This window comes from Gossypium raimondii, chromosome 11 (assembly GCF_025698545.1).
Source record: "Gossypium raimondii isolate GPD5lz chromosome 11, ASM2569854v1, whole genome shotgun sequence".
NCBI classification, from domain to species: domain Eukaryota; kingdom Viridiplantae; phylum Streptophyta; class Magnoliopsida; order Malvales; family Malvaceae; genus Gossypium; species Gossypium raimondii.
The window spans coordinates 712,505-733,012 of NC_068575.1; the positions used below are offsets into that span (position 1 = coordinate 712,505).

At 29.6% G+C, this 20,508-nt stretch overlaps 1 protein-coding gene and 3 long non-coding RNA genes across 10 annotated transcripts; 1 reads left to right on the top strand and 3 right to left on the bottom strand.

The window, feature by feature from the left end:
- Positions 1-111: 111 nt before the first annotated feature.
- Positions 112-2,142, bottom strand: LOC105761767 (uncharacterized). 2 transcript variants are annotated; one of them, XR_001123789.2, is made up of 3 exons: positions 1,846-2,142; positions 1,376-1,615; positions 112-848 (listed from the first exon to the last, which is right to left on the bottom strand). It is a non-coding gene; the product is annotated as an uncharacterized LOC105761767 (long non-coding RNA). The 2 variants fall into 2 exon arrangements; XR_008191159.1 differs by having other exon boundaries at positions 1,376-1,579; positions 1,846-2,133.
- Positions 2,143-8,201: 6,059 nt separating this feature from the next.
- LOC105761766 (uncharacterized) lies at positions 8,202-12,622 on the bottom strand. Of its 4 annotated transcripts, none has more exons than XR_001123788.2 (3): positions 12,502-12,622; positions 10,047-12,218; positions 8,202-8,841 (listed from the first exon to the last, which is right to left on the bottom strand). It is a non-coding gene; the product is annotated as an uncharacterized LOC105761766 (long non-coding RNA). The 4 variants fall into 4 exon arrangements; XR_008191162.1 differs by having other exon boundaries at positions 10,047-10,351; positions 12,037-12,545; XR_008191161.1 differs by lacking the exon at positions 12,502-12,622 and having other exon boundaries at positions 10,047-10,351; positions 11,687-12,094.
- LOC128034908 (uncharacterized) lies at positions 12,426-12,885 on the top strand. The gene is made up of 2 exons (XR_008191163.1): positions 12,426-12,566; positions 12,663-12,885. It is a non-coding gene; the product is annotated as an uncharacterized LOC128034908 (long non-coding RNA).
- Positions 12,886-16,317: 3,432 nt separating this feature from the next.
- Positions 16,318-19,082, bottom strand: LOC105761758 (uncharacterized). 3 transcript variants are annotated; one of them, XM_052624264.1, is made up of 6 exons: positions 18,878-19,082; positions 18,627-18,693; positions 18,224-18,484; positions 17,760-17,966; positions 17,637-17,675; positions 16,318-16,907 (listed from the first exon to the last, which is right to left on the bottom strand). In XM_052624264.1, exons 3-6 carry the CDS (start codon positions 18,446-18,448, stop codon positions 16,464-16,466), a joined length of 915 nt encoding a protein of 304 aa, XP_052480224.1. In that variant the 5' UTR covers positions 18,449-18,484; positions 18,627-18,693; positions 18,878-19,082; the 3' UTR covers positions 16,318-16,463. The 3 variants fall into 3 exon arrangements, with proteins under 3 accessions (XP_052480224.1, XP_052480223.1, XP_012435136.1); XM_052624263.1 differs by having other exon boundaries at positions 18,627-18,702; XM_012579682.2 differs by having other exon boundaries at positions 18,627-18,741.
- Positions 19,083-20,508: the final 1,426 nt, after the last annotated feature.

Here is a 20,508-nt window from a genome sequence, read left to right on the forward strand (position 1 = left end):
TAAACGCGCTTTCACACACTCTCTTCAAAACCTACCTATTTAGTCTAATAAACTAGGTAAAATAAAACACAATTATTTCATAGATTAGCACATGGTGATGAAATATATCAATGTCTCAAAAACTATATAGTATAAATTATATTGCAAAACACCAAGTCCATGCAAGACACCCAAAACCATATAGTTCAAATAGATAAAAGTAAATATAGAAACCCAAAGTCTATCAAACCAAATAAGTTCAGTGAATTTTGCTGCAAATGGAAAACACCCTTTGATTCGCAACCATGCGAGCTAAGCCACCTTTAATTTCTCAAATCTCCTTTAGCCTCGTCTAAGATTGTTTTGTAAGCAAAGTAGGCATACAAATTCTTCCTTAACAAATCATCAGCAAATCCCACCTGAAAACCAAGTTCCTTGGCGTTGTTGAGTGTCGCGCCCCATTTTTTCAACGTCTCCATGTCCAATTTCTCAACTGAAAAACCTTCCATTTCTTTTATTGCAGCACAAACTAGAACTTGAGCAGTGGTATGGCCAAGTTCAACATGTATCAATTTAGGAAGTTAAATTGGAGATTTAGATCATGAAGGCAAACTTAGTAATTAGATTTGTAATCATTAGTGTACCTTTCGTTGTTTCCCTAATGAATCTAACTCCCGATTTAGTTCATCCAATGTCACATCATTATCGGATTTGGCCCTGATGTCCTCCATCTTTTTGAGAATTTCTTGAAGATCAGGACGCATTGGCTAATCGTTTCTGATTTGATCGAAGGAGGCAGGAGTTTGTAACGAGACAGGAAAGGCCACCTGGTTCTTCCAAAACAGAACTTCCATATCTGTCATTTTGTCCTTCATTACACCAAATATATACACAAAACAAGTGTTAGAAAAAGTGTCAGATTTTCAAACTGTACAAATATGATGTATTGTTCTCTTTGGAGGGGTATTGTCTGTTTAGAAAACAGTCAAATCCTTACAAGATGACGTGACCATATTATATAATTGTCAGAATGTAATATTTTTTATCTTTATAAACTTTTATTATACTTTTCTATTCCAATTAAACATTTTCAATTCTAATAAAAAAAACTAAAAGTAAAGAATATTATTAATAATAATATTACGAAAATACTAATAATATCATTAATATTATAAATAACACAAATAAATTAATCTTTTGAATCTACCTTGCATCTTCAAATAACCGTTAGATCAAAGAACTTACAATATATCCAGCAATCTCATAGTTGTTCGAGTCCCAATCTTAAGAAATCATTAAAAATCAAAAGATCTTTTTTATCTTCAAAATGTATGCATAATAAATAACAATAATGTTAATCTAATATGAAACTCTTAGTTCGATTAGGACACTTTACCGCCTTTTTCCGTCTAGCAAATTTAGAGTGGGTATTTTTCACTCTGTTTCCATCATCTTTCGTCTCTTTCTGTTTTGGTTGTTGTCGGGAAGTTGAAGCTTCATTTCCCGATGTCTGTTTATTGGGGGCTTTTCCTTTTTGTTCCACTGAATTATCGGCTTCCCGTTTTCTTTTCTTGGTTCCAGTCGACATCGACTCGTTCACCTGGGGTATCATCGGGTTAGATCATTTAGCACAGATCTGGGAAAATTTAACTCAGATCAGATTAGATCATTGAAAAAAAAACTTTATTTTTTTTTCCAATTCAGAACAAACGAGACCAAATTGTTCTATCAAAGAATAAATGAACTATCAAGACCAGACCCTATGAAACGAAATTTCCACGTAATTAAAGAAGAAATTCTGCAAGATCAAAGCAGGAAATGTATGGACTGCGATGAAAATGAGATGGTAAATTAAATAGTACTTACTCCTTAGATTTGTCTACACTGAAGAGAAGAGGGGAGAAGACCGGCTGCCAAAGCGTTGGGAAAATAATGAACTCCTTTGGGGATTAAATAGCAAAGAAGGACAAGGGTCAGGCAAGCTCGAGATTCACTTTCTGCTTTTAATTTGGAGCGAGAGGAGATACTCCTTGTTCTTCAAAGAGGATGAATAGTTTGACAAAAAGAGCGATCCTCCCCGTGGCCATAATTAGGCGTCGGCAAACTTAATCAAATTGAGTTATTTCAATTTTTGTAGTGGAACCAAACAGGTAAATTGAATTTAGGAATCGAGTGTTAAGTACTTTTTTTTATTTTTGTCGATTTTAGAAATGAAGAAAATTGATTCCTGTCAATAAATAATAATAAAATTAAAATAACTTTTAAATTTTAAAATATTTATAAAAAATTCTAAATTTTATATTTTTAAAAAAATATAAAAATAAAAAAACTGAAGACTATATAAAATAATTTTAATGAAATTAATTTTATTTTGGGATTAAATCAAATGAATGACAAGGGTCAGGGTCTAATTAGAGGTGCTCATGAGTCAAATCGGACCAAGTTCAAGAAAAGCTCAATCAAAATTTTAGGCCCAAACTCGACTTAGCCTGAAAAATAGGCCTAGATAAAAATGATAAAACTCGAGTTTGGCTCGACCGTATTATTCTTTTTTATATTGCTTTTTTATATACATTTTTTTTAAAAATATAATACAACAAAAATACTTAAAATATTAAAATAAATATTTTCCAACAAATTGAAAATAGATTAATATATATACTTAAATAAAAGTAAGATAAATGTAACTTAACAAACAAATACCTCTAAAATAATAATAAAATTAACAATAAAACAGAGTTATATAATAACAATATAATAGTTAAATGGTAGTAAAATAGTAAAAAAAAGAAGAAAATAGCAACAAAACAGTGATAAAATAACTTTTTTTTGCATATTCGGGTTATCTGAGGTTCGACCTGTAATACCCCAAAAATTTTTACAGTAAGATATTATTTTTGATATAATAAATAAGGAAATAAAGTGAAAAAGAAAAAGGGGAAATTTTTGGAGCTATGTCAACATTGGGAAGTATCTTATGACATATTAGTTCAAAAAAGGATTAAATCGCAAAAGTCAGAAAAGTTTTGTTGTCCAAGAGTAAATACTCAAAATTTGAGGGGTTAAAGTGTAAATATGAAAAAGTTAAAGGACCAATGGTGTAAATATTTTAAGAGTGGAATGATATAGAAACTAAGTAAAATGGATGGATTAGGACCAATTTGAAAAAGGTGAAGAATTTTGAGGGACTAAATTGCAATTTTACCAAACTAAATGATGACTCAATGATGGAATTTTAAAAGATTATAAAGGGCAAAATGGTCAATTAGAGAGAGAAAATTCTAGAAGGTAATGATGATGTTGGTGATATTTTTAATTAATTAATTAGATAAATGTTATTTAATTAATATTTTATTAAGATTTTTAGTATTATTTTATTATTAAATGATTAATATAAAAGGGAGGAAAGATGAAGAGAATTCATCATCCTCCCCATGCACCAACGTGAGAAGAAGAAGAAAGAAAGTTTTATTTTCTTTACAATTTGGTCCTTTACCAAAAATCCACCATTTTCACTTAGAATTCAAAGAAATTTCCATAACCACCAAGAGAGAAAATTGATAAGGAAACTATAGGGAGCTAGAATATCAGGTTAGATTCAAGAAATAGAGGCTGGAGGAGAGAGAAAATCAAGATAAAGATTGAAATCAATAGAGCAAGGCAAGAACGTCAAGATTTCAATATATTTTTGAGTTTAATATTATTGAAAAAGTATGAAATTGATGTTAATGTAGGATTTTATTATATAAGTTTCTATGTTATTGATATGTTAGTGAAGAAAAATAAGAGAAAGTGATGGGGAATGCTATAGAGAAAGGGAATAAGGGTGTTATAAATTTAGTAATCAACATTTTGCACTAAAACAGTTTTGGACAGCAGCAGTAGGTTAACTTTGAAAAATCGCCATAAATCAAGGAAATCGAATTAGAGGATGAGAAAAATATGGAATTAAATATTATTGAGTCTAGTTTCTCATAGAAGAAATGGTGTAAGTAATGGAATTGTAAATCATGATATATAATGAATTTTGTGAGACAATGTCAGAATGAATTTGGGTTCCCCTGTTCTGACTTTGGAAAATTATAAAAAATTTCATAAAAATAATTAGGGGTTAAAATTTACATGATTAAAATTCTTAATGAGTCCATTTCTAATAGAAACAAATGGAAACATCATCCAAATCCTGTACGAGGAGATAATTAATTTTTAGTGAAGAATGGTCGAAACTGTCAGACAGCAGAACAGGGATGACTTTAAAGAATAAACTCTACTTATTGGATAAACTAAAAATTCTGAAAATTTTATGGTAAGAAGAAATGTGAGTCTAGTTTTGGGAAAAATTAGCGGATCTTAATTTGGAGTTCCGTAGCTCAAGATATGAATAATTTAGTGATTATTACTCAAGTGAATAGCTTTGAATGAATATATAAATAAATGGTGAAATTATAGATAATGTTACATATAAGCATGTTATATACATTAAGGATGTGGAATGGAGAGAAGGAGGAGGAAAATATATGATTATTCAACTAGTATTAGTTTTCATTGAAAATGGCCAATTTACCTATTTTAAGTTCAGAGACTAAATTGAACAAATGTGAAACTTTAAGGGTAAATTTGTAAAAATATCAAAAAGTGACCAAATTGCATGAAATGAATTGTTTTATTATTTAAATTAGTAAATTGAATGAAATATTAATTTAGATCAAGATTGGGTGGAAATTGAGAAAATATAAATTTTCCAAAATGTCCTCAATTTTCTATTTCGCAATTTAGCCCTGCTAGTTCGTATGAACTATATTTTGTTTAATTTTAATAGAAGTGAATGCTATTTGATAATGAATATTATATATATGTGTGTTTTATTATTGGAATTGAATTATTATTGGTAATAGGTATAATTATTATATGTTTTGAAATGATTATCGAAGCTCGATTAGGTTGGAAGCTTGTTGGAGATATATCACATTATCCATTGGTTCTATTAGTAATTTTGGATGATTTGATTCTGATTATAATGACTTGTATAAGTTAAATTGGTTAATGATAACTCATAAATGTTTTGATTTTGATTGGTTATAAATATGAATGCTTGATGAAATAAAATGTCTGAAAATTAATTTGTAAATTCTGGTAATGCTCTATAACCCTATTCTAGAGAAGGATACGGGTTAGGGGTATTACACGACTTATTTTCTAAACTGACATTATTTTTTTGTCCAAATCTTTTTTAAATTTATATTTTTACCTGAAATTTTCTACTTTTCATACCAGATTTTGAGTCGAACCCAACCCATAAATAGTTCAAAGTAAGACAAGCTTTTAGGGATTAAATAAAAAGGAAGAGGGTGAAACAAGCTCGAGACTCATTTTTCTGCTTGTAATTTGGAAGCGAGACGAAACTCCTTTATATTCAAAGAGAATGATTACTTCTGACAAAGCATTTTGACAAGACCATAATAAAAGAGCATTAATGAGGATAATTGGCTCTCCATCATAGGGATTTTGTCTGTCTTGGGATTGGACCCTTAAAATAATGTAGTAGTGTTAAAACTCCCAATAAGCAGCTTCAAATTTGCCCAACTGGGGCCAAGGTGAAAGGAGAAATGACTAGGACGAATCCGTGGATGTATTTCTCTTTTATGTTGTCCTATGTTCCAATATGACAACAATGTCCCTTACTATTTGGGTGGGAGGGTGGGGTTGTCCTATTTCCTAAACCCTCCTATGTACCATATCGCCTATTATTAGTTTCATCTTTTTTAAATAAAAATTTTAGATTAAATTTTAAAAATTAAAATAACATCGACAGAGTTTTATTCTTATTTAAAATTTTAATTTGACTTCATTTAAATTTAACTATGTGATAATAATAATAATAATAAAATTGATGCAAGTATTAAATACAAAAAATTAGGTTCTAAAGGACAAAAGCCCTTAAAAAGAAATTTTAATTAAACCTTTGCTGTTAATAAAAATTTTAAGTAAGCTGATTTTAATTAATTTTTCATTTTTATAATTTTTAATGTTTTTATTAAAAAAGTACAAGATTAATTATGAGTCATCAAATGTCGTCGTCGATTAATTTGTGAACTAATTTTAACGTTAATTTTAAACATTAATAGAGGAAGTCAATAAATTTTAATTAATTATAAGAACTTAATTATAATTAATTTTTATTAAAATCAATCCCTTCAAAGTCACTTATGTTTTGACTTTTAAAAAAATTCAAAATTAATTTTTGACTATCCTAAAAGGAACTTTTAGATTTGCCCTTGAAGGGCACTTTTTTTTAGCCCTAATTTGCTGGTGCTTTAATATGGGTTTACTCTAAAAAGTTGAAGCATGAAAAGGAATAAGACAATCATTTACATCGGAGATAATCAAAATACCGAAAGAATACATTTACAAAGAGCTTGATGCCAATAGAATCATGGGCGACAGTGCCAATAGAATCTGATTATTGTTTGTGAAATAATCATAAATGTTACATTTACTTGTTTTGTCATAAAGCTTGCAAACCCAAATCCATGTTCTGAAATCCAAGTTCCCAAATGCTACTTAAGGCAGATGTGATGTTCAATGCAATATATATAGGTATATCTAGAGGTTAACACATTTTATGCTTGACTAAATTCGATCTATCCATTTTATTCAACTCGTTATATCGATCAATTCTCAATCCGTTCAATCTGATCTTGTCGTTCAATCTAATCTTGCTCAAGTAACATTGATCGCATTATTAAATCTTGACATAATCCAAACTCATAGACCAAAATAAATCTAATTGCTAAATTCAATGACCAAAATTAACCTAATTGACAAGTTTCAAAAGAACAAAATTATATTATCTCTATTATCAAACCTATCACGCTTTTAGGAATATAAAAGCATTTTAAATACAATTATAACCCATAAAATATACAAAATGAATATAAAGTTAAAACCCAACAATATTAAACATCACGTGATACAAAATGAAACATGAAAAATAACACCAAACATAAGACATATCACTGTCTCAAAATCCATATCAAATTTTTATACAAATATTAAACATCTAAAATACGATTATAACTCAACAAAAAATAAACATAATACCAAATTCAAGAACATTCTAGATAAATTTCAATCGTAATTTACCCATTTTCCAGTAGAGGAGTTGAAATGCAGTTTAAGGAATAGTATAGGGAGTTTTGTAGTACTTTTACCGTCTCTAATTTAACCTATTCTGTAATTTCACTTTTCGGAAGAATATATCGGACTGCCTGCTTCATTTCGATTGAGAAAGTTGGGAGTTGGGGTACCATCTTACTCGCATTGATCCAAGACATGATTTTTTCCATCTATTTCTACCATATCTACCTCAACTAAGAACGCCATCTTTCGGTTCTGGAAAAGCTCATTTCCTTTTTGCCTCAGTTTATACTGCAGCTAGTCCTCGTTTTTTACTTAGCAAAGGATCTCGTGTTCTGCTTCTTGGTAGAAACAGTGGCGTTCGTATCATTCAACAAGGCATGTGAATTTAGCTTCCCTAGCTTCGTTTGTTGTTTGGAATCTGCATCTGTGTACCGATTCTTGATTTACTTCTCCTAGAACAGGTAATCACAGCGCGGTACTTTGCACGGTTCTTTTGTCTCTTGCCTCTTATTTTGCCATGGAGCAATATGAAGCTTAAATGGAACCTCAAATTAGAATAAAAATAAATCAAAATTTTTAATCCTCAAATTAATCCGACTCAAAATCAATTCAACCCCTCTAATTCACTGTCCACACAACTGCTTAATTCAAGATAAATTCAAGAAACTAGGACAGTCTTTTACTTAGGTGATAATCAAAATGCCGAAAGAATTCGCTTACAAAAAGCTTAAAGCCGTCACGAGATGCCTCAATGGCCACGGTGCCAATAGAATCGGATTATTATTCGTGAAATAATCATAAATGCTACATTTACATGTTTTGTCATAAAGCTTGACAGCCCAAATTCATGTTTTGAGATCCAAGTTCCCAAAAGCTACTTAAGGCAGTTGATGTTCAATGCAATATATATAGGTATATCTAGAGGATAACACACTTTATGCTTGACTAAGCTCAATTCAAAATAAAGGCCTAAAATTTTGTATTCAAAACTAAATACGTTAAGAAAACTAAAAAAAAAAAATTAACATACATGCATATGGCATGAACTTGTATTCAAAACTAACAACCAAATAAAAGTACTATAGCTGAAAATGGCTTAACAACTTCTTTCATAAGTCCAAAAACAGGTACGTGCAAAAGAAATGATAACCCTGGTTTGCATAAAGTACTTGCATAAACTAGGTTAGAAAGTTAAATTGGGATTTAGGTCATAAAATCAAATCTAATAATTAGATTTGTAAACATTATCTTCTATTATTGTTGATAGAATTGTCCGAACTTTCGGGTATTTTCGAGCAATCTCTGCTTTGTCTCAGCTTCTGCTAAAGAAGTGTCCTTGAACTCACCCTTGAAATTCTGGATTAATGTCTTTGAGATTAGATCAACCTATAAAGTACCTTAAACAGCATGAGAGAGTGACATTTGAACCACGCGAATCATCCGATTGTTTATTGTTTAAAGTTAAACAACCACCATTGTTACCCGATGATAACCAGGTGAACTTTATGTTAGCCGAAGCCAGAAAAGAAGCAAAGGAACTTATCTGAAACATCTTCACGGTCACATTATTTTTGCCTTTATCCGACATAGAGTTCACCCAGTTATCATCGAGTAACAATAGAGATTCACTCACGTGGAATTGTCACGCTCTCAAGCTGTTAGAGGTCCATCATAGCATATGTAACAAATCCCCATTGTTGCTGTTGATCATCTTGTAAAGATCTGGAAAATTTAACTCAGATCAGATGATGAATCAAAAACAATAGAACTGACAAGTAAATCAACGACACCACATCTATTTTTTTTCTTCTCTTGTCGGTTCTAAATATCTTCTTGGATCACACTGAGATTGTTTTATTAATTAATCAATAATTTATTTTTCTTTAAAAAATTGTTATTTTTTGGTTAAAAAACATCTTATTAATAATATTTTTAATTAATTATGTGATTATCTACCATTTTCTTTGACTAGTCGTTCAGTAATCGATTTAGACAAATACAATATCGAAATATGATTGCTTTGGGCTGACATTTATCTGTTATTTATTCATAAACAGATACAATGTATCATTGACATGTCACTTAAAATAAAATGATCATTTTGGAAGCAAGATTTCTATTTTGTGGTTGAACAAGTTGTTTATGAGATTTGTTTTAATGTTCTTGTTAATCATCTCTCATGTCATTATCCATTTTATAGGTTATCTTAGCATAACAACTTGGCAACTTACAAATATTATTTATATTTGCATAATTTTAATAAATTTTAAAATATTTAAATAGTTTACTTTATAAGTTTCATTTTACATTTATTATAATGACATTACTAAATTCAACTAATTCGAGGTCTAACTTGAGCACAAAAAAGTTCAGGCCTTAATGTGAGATCAATTAATTAGTTCATGACCCAACTTAGATAAAAAGAAAATTCAAGCCTTAATATAAAAAAATAAATTTAAAGCCCAAAATAGGTTACCCAAATAATAAATTTAAAGGAAGTAGGTTTAAATAAGCATTTCGCCCCAAATTTACCATCTTCTCTTAGTTTAATACTCAAGATTTTTTGTCCAAACTTAAAAAAAAATTACAAAAATAATAAATTATTGTTATTTCACAATCTGAGAGGAACATGTATCTATTTTTTTAATAGATTTAATTAAAGTACCGTTAAAAAAATTGTAGGTGTGAGATAAGAAATGAAATTAATTATTGTAGGTGTAACAATTGTAGGTGTGACCGCAGTCCATTCAAAAGGAGTCTTAGCTTAGCTCGATTATAAACCCGGACTCTTAAATTCATGCCTTCTTTTTTTGGAATACCGCTTTTTTGTTGGGTTTTAATTTCATTTTATTTTTTTACGTTCTTTGTTTTTTTTTTAATAAAAGGAATTCACAAAGCTAAAGCCAAAAGAGATCAGCAATCATTACCTTGTTGATTGCACTCCCCAATTCTTCAACGTGGCCCGAATTTTCCGAGACACATTTTCCATCTCTTGCATTGCTGCACAGACCAGAATTCAGATGCCGGTATGAGAAACCTCAGTAGCTTTTCCACGAGCCCGCTCGAATCTTACAGCGATTAGTTTTTCAGTGCTTTTTTAAGCACTTGAAATCTGAAACATCCACTTCGGTTGACAAAAAAAAAACAGAGAAGAATGTTCCAAGTTATTGTCATATATTGCAACAGAGAAATAATACCCATACCTCTTTTCCTAATCTCTCGTTGCTACCACCTGAAATTTAAGAAATTTAAAAGAAATATGAATAAACGATCAATGTGAAGATCTAAAAATGACTTGAGACATTGAAGCATATGATATATACAGCAAAAAGGAAACAGAGGTCAATATATGCATTTTCAAGTTTGTAGCTCCAATGGTATAACCATGCAAAAGTAAGTATACAGTGCTTACAAAGATTCAACAATATTTATAGTTTTCAATGCAAAAATCCATGCAAGACTGGAGAAGCAGGGAAAGTCCTAAACATTAGATTTCTGGCCCGTTTCGGATTCTACATTTTGCTAGAAGTGTCCATTTTCAACATATAAAAAACCTTACAAGAAGTTAAATATACCCATGTTAGATGCAAACATGTATTCGACATTAACATCCGAATCAAAGTTGAAAATGACTTTTTTGCAAGTCTAGTGAATGAGGAAAGACATTATATTTATAAATGACACATTCGGATACAAGTATAAGATCGAAGATTCATCTAACAAAATTTGAAAAGTGAACCATTGTTCAAAACTCACAACCAAATCAAATCAAAGTCTTTGTATTAGGTCTAAAATCAAATCTGTGTATGAAAAAGGACAACATAATTATAATGCGATCTATACATAAGAAATATTCTATGTAATGGTTAATTTCAATGACAAAAAATGTGGATACCATATTATTACTGAAGGATGCAACAAAGTCCACAAGTTAAAAAGTTAAATTAAGATTTAGATAATGAAATCAAACTTGATAATTAGATTTGTAAATATTGGCGTAGATCTGATCGTTGCTGATCGAATTGTTCGAACTTATAGTGTTATTTAGAACAATCTCCACTTCACCTCAACTTCGGCTACTGGATTTCTTCCATGGAGATTAGGTTAGCCTACAAACAACTTCAAACAGCCTGGAAGTGCGACATCTGAAGCACAACGCAAACGAACAATTAAACGAAAGCAAGAAAAGAAGCCGGGAAAGGATTTCGGATAAGTTTTGAGAAGCTAAAGGGAACCGATCGAAAATTCTCTCCCGACTTCTTTTCTTGCTTCCTGCCAACAATGGAGGTTCGTTTAGTCATATTGTGCTTAAGATGTCTCCCTCGCAAGCTGTTGAAGGTCCATCGTTGCTTGGAGACTATTCAAAAAAAACTGTACAGATCTGAAAATTTTAACTCAGATCAGATGATGAGTCGTTAAAAAAATCAAATAAAAAACAAAAAGAGCAAGCAAATCAACAACACCGAAATGTTTTCTTCAAACAACTGAAAGAAAATTATAAACTAAGGAAACTCGAAACGACTACGAAATGAAGAAAAGAAAGTCTGCAAATTTCAGTAGCTCTCACGGGTAGAGAAGAAAAGGGGCAGCCACCGCTGAATAGTAAAGCTGAAAATGATGCAATTTATCGGTAGGGTTTTAACTAAAAGATAGTTAGTGCGGCTGAACTGATTAAAAAATAGGTAAACTGTAGGATTAGTGACCCAATTATTCAGTCAATAAAATTATAAAATTATAAAATGGTAATTTAACTATTTCTTTTTTATCATTGGTGATTAAATTATTAATTAATTTTAAAATTAACATAATAATAATTTTAATCCTTAATGTAAATACACAATTTTAGGCCCGGGCCCAAACAAATAGATATAAAAAAACAAAACAATAAAACAGTCCAAAATCCAAAAATTACATTACCCAAATACCCTTGGCCCAATACACTAGGCCCAAACCCTAGCCCGATTTGGAAGAACATCCCAGAAACTTAGGGTTTCTGAAACCCTTTAGCAGCCGCCTGTGTCGCAGCAACTGCCCCTCACCCCACGCACAGCAACTCCGCGAACGTCGCAGAACGTCGCCCCGCACCACGCACGTTGTTCCTGCAAACAAACCACGAACCACAGCAAACAAGCAAGATATAGGATTTTTTATTATTATTATTATTATTATTATTATTATTATTATTATTATTATTTATTTCGGTATAAAAGGCCGATTGGAAATGGATTGTGGGGATTATGTAAAAAACTATTAAAAAACAGAGAAAGACAGCAATTTTGAGGTTGATTTGTTTTTTTTCTTTTTTTTTCCGAGTTTTTTTTTCCCTCTGATATTTGTTCATACTTTTTTTAAAGAAAAAAAAAAAGGAAAAAGCGCTTTAACTGGTGCAGAGCGCCGGTCGTGGTGGCTTCACGGTGGGCTGACGGCGGCGGCGTGGAGGTGCTAAGGTCAGATAATTTTTCCCCCTTTTCCCCTCTGTTTATTTAAAAAAAAAAAGAAAAAAGGAAATGAAACAGAACCCTTTTTTTATTTTAATATTAAAGCAAAACGGCGCCGTTTTGTGAGGGAGGATCCGCGCGTCGACCCGACCCGGTCCCAAGATCCGCGCATTTCCTAATGTAGGGGGTAATTTCACTTTTAGCCCTTCCGATTTTCTATCACTTTGTAATCAAGTTTTTTTATTTTTCAATTTTGCCCAAAATTTTTCTTTGATTTCAATTAAGTCTTGCGCAAAATGCTGCGTTTTGAAGGGCAGGAATATTTTTATTTTGGTCCCTTTTTATTGTCTGTGCATTCATTTTGATCCTATTTCTGTTTTTATTTTTTATTTAATTGCGGATTCGCCCCAAATTACTGTTTTAAGTTTTAAATTAGTCATCTTTGTCCTTTTTGCTATTAAATTAGTTAACTTCAATAGTATTATCATTATTTATTATTATTATTATAACCATTTATTTATGTAAACATTTTAAAATATACGTATATTATTTTTATAATTTATATATATACATATGTATTTACATTTTTATATATATTTTACAATTTATATACGTATCTATATATATCTAAATATTCTTTTTTTCCTTCACAAATATATATATGTACGTATACATTTTATAATATTTATACATTTTCCATATTTTATAATCCATACATATCTATACATTTTTTTATAATATATATATTCGTACACTATTCAAAATTATTATAAATATATTTTCCATATTTTATATATATATATACCTATTTTCATAATTTACTAATACATGTACATATTTTATATATATTTTATTTTCATAACTTTTGTATTCATGTGTATATATATATGCATTGACAATTTATAATACATATACATCTTTTATATTTCATAATCCATGCACATATACATGCATTTTCAATAATATGTATATATGTACTTTTTAGAATTATTATAAGTTTTTTTTTGTGTATTTCATGTTTTATATATATATGTATACTTATATATACATGTTTTAATATATTCATGTACATATTTTCAAAATTTACTCATATATATTTTAAATTAAAGTATTTGTTTCATGTTGTATATTAACATTTTATTATACTTTTAAAGAAAATGTGTTTGATTTCATTAAAGCATTAAAACTATTTTTGTTCAAAGGCTTTCAAGACAATGTAATATTTGATATTTGGGATTTTCGAGAAGATTAAGTTTTAACGTATTGGGTTCTAATTTTCTTTGTTAACCCTAAATAATCGAGAATATTTTTTCAAAACGCATAAATTAAAATCATTTTGGGAATTCAACATCTGTGTCCTAATGTATTGGGTATGACATATTGTTTTCTTGAGATGAAATTTTTCTATAAAAAGATAATATTCAAAGTTTGAGAATTTTGAGAAATTGTACTCTAACGTATTGAGTCTCGATTTCTTCATCTAACTTAAACAATCGAATATTCCATAAATAAGAGGATTTTAATATGTAATTTGATTTATACAAGTTTTTTAAATACAAGGATCATATTTTAAAAATCTTTTCAAACTTTTGACATTAAGACATTAAATAATCAATTCGGTACCGATTTTGGGCATTATGAGGGTGCTAATCCTTCCTCGTGCATAACTGACTCCCGAACATGTTTTCTCAAAATTCGCAGACCAAAATAGTTTTTGAGGTGAGCTGATCACACCTCAATAAAGGATCGGTGGTGACTCCAATTTTTGTTTTTTTAAAGTCGACAACTAAATTTTTGTTTTCAAAAAATTGTTTCGACACTTAATATTTATCCATAATAATAATTTAGTTTTTTTCGCAATTTTACTTTCTTTTATATCATTGAGGATTAATTTTAAAGAATGATAAATGATGAAATTTATTATATTAGAATTTTGGAGATATTTTCAATCAAATTTAAGTGATAAATATGTTTTTCTTTTTTTCTTTGTTTTTAGGCAAAATGATCACAAAGAAAAGTAAAACAACAAAATGATTAAATTACACCATGTGTAAATGTTAAGAATTAAAATTTTAGAACCTAATATTAAAATTGATACAATGTATAAATTTTGATGGTTAAATTCACTGTTATGTTAATTTTAAAAGTTATCATGTCATGTCATCTTTTGGTTAGCTATTTAACGATAAATGATTAAAATGACAAAATCAAATAGTTGATGATCATTTTGTAACTTTTCATATTTCACTGACTAAATTAGACCTAAAGACCCAAAAAAATTATGTGACTAAATTCTAAATTTATAGAATGTGCATAAAATTACAGTATATTTCAACCTTCAAATTTTTGCTCCATAATTTATCAAAATAAATAATTAACTCTTGAGAAACTATACCAGTACCTATATCTAAAAAGAAAGTCCTTCTATTATTGACACATGGACACCCACCCATGCCTCTCTTCTTTTTTCTCTTTTGCAATTTACAAAATAGTTTAATTTTAATTTTAATCCTTCTATTATATTTAAATTAAAATTTTAATCTTTATATTTTAATTGTTAACATAATTCGGTCCTATATTTACATATTATTATTACTTAGTTCAAATAGTTAATATAATTAAAATGTTATGTTATTATATATAACTTGAATACTTTAAAATCTTAGAGACGAACACATCTTTTGGGTTTGCCTTGCTTTTTTTACATTATAAGACAATAGTCAAATTTTAATTTTAGCCCCTACACTATGCTAAAACTTGGATTAAATTCATATACTTTAATTTTTTACATAATTTTATCCTTCTAATTTTTAATGTCATAATTAGTTTAAATAATTAACATTGTTAATTATTTCAATTACAATGTTGTAGTCATTTTTAAAGAACACTATTCCAACAAAATAATTATTCTATCATGACGTGTTCAAATGCGTGTTTTAAGAAAAAAATCACATAAGCATTTTTAACGTAATTTTTATTATATCACTATTGAGTGAAAATTTTCAATTTTAAAATGTTACACCATTGAATTTAAATGAATAATTTTAATGGCAATAACGATTGAACTGGATTTTTATTTTGAAAAGTAGGATTATATTCTAAAAATGAAATAAATAGACTAACATTTAAATGTATGAAGTGTACAAGAACTTAAATCATATTATAACCTTCAAATTTCATTCTATGATTTGATACAAATAAATAATCAACCCAAAGCAAAGCATAGGAATCATACTAGTATATACAGAACAATAGCTAGAAATAAAAATAATAAAATTGAAGACTGTGTTACTTTACATTAGACCTGATCATGGATTGGGTTACCCGATTCAATCTGAAGGCTTATCCGAAAAGTGAGTGTGTGAGCAAAAATATAAGTCTAAAAAATAAACTTGGACAAAAAAATAAGACATGTTTTCTACACGGCTTGAGTCTCAAGTAAGCTTTTTCTGGTCTCGATCCAACCCAACCCAAATTTGTAAAAAAATTTACTGTTATTTTTTTACTATTTTGTCATTATTTTTCTGTCATTTCACTATTATATTACATCAATTTTGTTATTATTGTTTTGATATCGCATAATTTTTGTTTTATTATTAATTTTGCTACTATTTTAGACTTTAGAGACATTTGCTAGTTCAAATTGTATTTATTTTAGTGTTATTTAAATACATATATTTTATTTATTGAAAATATTTATTTTAATTTTTTGGGGTTTTGATGTATTAAACAAATTAAATACGGTTATGACTCAAAAACATACCCAATACAATAACTCACTATTTTAGACATTGAAAACCATAATACAACAACTCACTATTTTAGACATTGAAAACCATAAACATACTTGACGCAAAATGAGACATTAAAACATAGCAGAATGTTAGATACAGGATTAAATATAAACTATGAGAGTTGATAGTGCTCCTTTTTCTGAAAGTAGGCAACCACATTCCTCTGCAACAGATTATTTGCAAATGCTACTTGAAAACCATGTTCATTAGCGTAATTCAAAGCAGCTACCCACTTTTTCAATGTACCCCAATCCAAATCCTCAAGTGACATATCTTCCATCTCTTTAATTACAGCGCAGACCAGAATTTGTATTCCAGTATGAGAAAACTCAGTAGCTTTCCCACCAGCATCTTCTATTCGGATCCCAATAGATTTGAGGTAGTCTGGAACTTCCCCCCATGCAGTGTTTGCTAATGCATCTTCTAAGCCTTGAAAATCTTTGTACTCCACTTCGTTGTTGTCATTGTCGTAAAGTTGGTTTATGAAATGAACAAATTTAGACTCAAAAGACTTGCAACTTCCACGATCTTGAGCAGGAGCACACGCCAAAGAAAACTAAGACAATAAACACACACAAAAAAGGTCATATTCGAAACATGAATTTTTAAAATTTTGGATTTGGATCTGATTTACTGTATAAATTATGAGAACGACGAGTAGGATTGAGATTTAACGTGATGTATTTGAACAATATAAAATATATGAATTTACTAATATGCATTGAACAAATTTATGGATTTGATACATTTATAAGTGTTCTATCATATAGCCTATACCCTCCATGCTCTCAAACGCTAGTTAGACCCAGTGATGTTCAATGTAGTGTATGTGTGTGTTCTATCAGATACCTTATACCATCCATGTTCTCAAATGCTAGTTAGGCCAGCTGATGTTCAATGCAGTATGTATATGTATTATACCTCCTTTCTGAGAGTCTTCACATTTAATCCAGAAATGTACGAGAGAAAAAAAAAAATGATTGTGAAGGAGAGATGAAAATAAGGGCAAGTTTAAGAATTACTTGGGATATTGAAACCTACCGTAAGAAGCCCAGTTGGTAAACTCGCTTTTTCTGAGTCCGGAAAAACCATGTTTGAAAGTTAAAATTGGAGATTTGGATGATGAAATCAAACTTAGGGCTAGTTTAGTGATGCTTTTCAAAAACTCAAAGCATCTTGTTTAGCAATGGTTTTTTTCTCAAAAGTGTTTTTTGTCCCAAAAAGTGTTTCTAAGAAGCAATGCTAAACTGACCATTAGCAATTAGATTTGTAAATATTAGCCTACCTCATTTTGCTCGGTTGGTAAACTCGCATTTCCCGAATCCTGAAAAAGCAAGTTAGAAAATTAAATTGGAGATTTAGATCATGAAATCAAACTTAGTTATTAGATTCGTAAACATTAGATTACCTCAGATAGTTGTAGGTCTAATTTTTCGTATAGCAAATTTTGCTTTAACTCATATGTTTCAAGGAACTTGTTCATCATTTCATGTTCTGCCAAATGGCCATCCTTGAACTTGCCATCGTTAGTCTTGATATTTTGGGCATTGACTAGGGGTAATGTCTTCACCCTATGATATAACCATAATATAGATTTCATATCTGCCTCCTGGTCCTTCGTTTCACCAAATATACACACAAAACAAGTATTAAGAAACAAAATATTCTGTGTTAGATTGGAGACAAACGTTCTCACGATATTGTCCATAGAGAAAAGGTACCATAGGGTAAGGATAAACCGTGCTTTATAAAGCAAGGTCCAATCCTTGCAAGTCAGTCAATGAGGGACCTTTTTACCTTCAACATGTATGTATAGTAAATAGCAATAATGCGAATTGAATATGAATTACTAAATTCAATTATGACGCTTACGGTCATTTTCTGTCTGTAAATCCTGTCCATGAGAGTTTCGATCCGTTCCGATACAGATCTGGAATAACTACGCTCTTCTGGAAAGTGATGCTCTTCTTTCATTTCTGGTTCGGGTTGTTGCTGGGAAGTTGATGATTCACCAATATAACAGTTTTCCTTGTACCGGTTCTTTTCAGCATTGTATCTCTCTAATGGCGTATCATTTTGAAGCTGTTGAAGGTCCATTTCAGTAGGATCCCTACTGTTGCCTCTGCCAGTTATCTTGTACGGATATGAGAATTTAAATAAAATCAGATAAAATAATTGAACAAAAACAACAACATATTTTTCCCAATTCAGAACAAGGCATCCGAATGTTCTTTCAAACAACAGATATATAAAACTACTAAAACGAAACGCTTACAAGGAGATTGGGGGTGGTCTCTTTCACGTATGCTCAGAGGATGTGATTGCAGATTCCTCGGCCAAATCTGGAGCCCCTTAATTTTGAGATTTTGGTGTTTATTTTCAAGGTTTTACTGTTTGAAGTTTTACCGATAGGAAAGGAAATTTACCAAATAAAAGCAAAACCAAAACAAGACATAATGAATTGATAAATTCAGCCGTGAACCCGGGGTTCGAATAACAGTTGAAAAAAAATTCAGCCGTGCTTACCGATTTGATGTGTCTACAGCGGCGAAGAGGAGAGAAGGGGGAACTACCAAAGTGTAAAGCGGATGAAACCAAGAAAGTCGTCGGTGAGAATTTTATTAAAAAAAAAGGAATGGGCAAGTGCCATTAAAGAAAGCTCGAGAAAAAGAGAAGATCGAGCTCTGCTACGCAATTTTTGGGGCGAGAAAAAGAGGGTAGTAGGGATATTAGATTATGTGAAATTTTGTAGAGGTTAAATTCCATGTTTAGTCTCTTATGTAGGCTTAGAATTACATTTTGGTCATTAAACTATACAAAATCTATACAAAATCAAATATTTTCATCACTGAACATTCATCGTAGTTCGTTTGAATAGTAATGGAAGTGCTAATATAAGTTTTGTTTATTGATCTAATAACAAATTTAATCTTCTAATAATCCTATAGTAAACACATCTAGAACTTTTTCAAATATAATTAAGTAGTTGGCAGTTCAATTGGATCTCGTTTGGAGTTGGTTGAGTCCTCGGGCGAGTTCGTATCACAATAACAATATTTTTTTATTTGAAAATTCTTTGAAACAAAGTCTTGTATAGCCTTATTTAGTATTGCTTAAAAAAATTACTTTTAGAAGAAAGGTTGTGCCAAACAAGTTTATATTAAATTTTATAAATAATTAATATTTATTGCTTAAAAATATTTAAAATTTATATTTCATATATTAAAGTATTAACAATAAGTTATAATAAATTATTAATTTTATATTCTTACTAAAATACAATAATATTAAATAATTTAAACACATATTTGTTACTTAATAATACCATATCAAAAATAAATATTTTATTTTTAAAGTACTTTTGACAACAATACTAAACATTAAATCTTAAACTAAACTTTTCAAAAATAACTTTTGACGGCACTTTAAAAGCAATTTTGAAAAGTAATAGTAAACTAGCCCTAAATAAATGTTTAATTTCAACTTAGCGTTGATTTTGACTTTGCGATACTAATTCTTTTGAGTCTATCGTGCATGCATAAAAAAAAGTCTAACTAATCCTCTTACTTTAAGCTCAATTGAATAATAATATCGTAATCATGAATTGAATTTGCATGTTCAAACTAACAAAATTTGCCTTTGAACACATATACATCACAGGTGGAAATAGACTTGTTAATGGTTTGTGTTACTCGTATAGGTTTGAAAGCCCATCCGAAATTTGGGAGGGTTTGGAAAAAATTTTAGATCCGAAAAATGGACTTGAACAAAAAAAATAAAACTCGTTTAAAATACGGGCTAAGCTCGAGTTTGAACATGTAATGCCCGGCCCGACCGAACCTAACCCAACCCATTTTAAGTTTATGATACTTTATATTATGTTATTTTTATATATTATGCAATTTAAAACATATTAAAAAAATAAAACTATACTAAATATATAATACTACTCTAGTATAAACATTAAAATGATGTTAAGATCACTATATAAAAATTTAATAAATAAAAAATGTATAAAATTATTAAATATTAAAATAATATGATATAAATATTTTTAAAAAAATAATATAAGCAGACTTAAAATAAGTTTCAATTGGTCTTTTGCAAATATAAACGGACTTAAGTAAAATTTTAAGCCTAAATTTTGATCGAGCCGA

Coding starts and splice junctions, on each gene's coding strand:
- LOC105761758 (XM_052624264.1), bottom strand. CDS start 18,448: ATGGACCTTCAACAGCTTCAAAATGATACGCCATTAGAGAGATACAAT. Junction 17,967..18,223: donor TTTACAGACAGAAAATGACC/GTAAGCGTCATA, acceptor GGTGAAACGAAG/GACCAGGAGGCAGATATGAA. Junction 16,908..17,636: donor TACCAACCGAGCAAAATGAG/GTAGGCTAATAT, acceptor TTATTGTCTTAG/TTTTCTTTGGCGTGTGCTCC.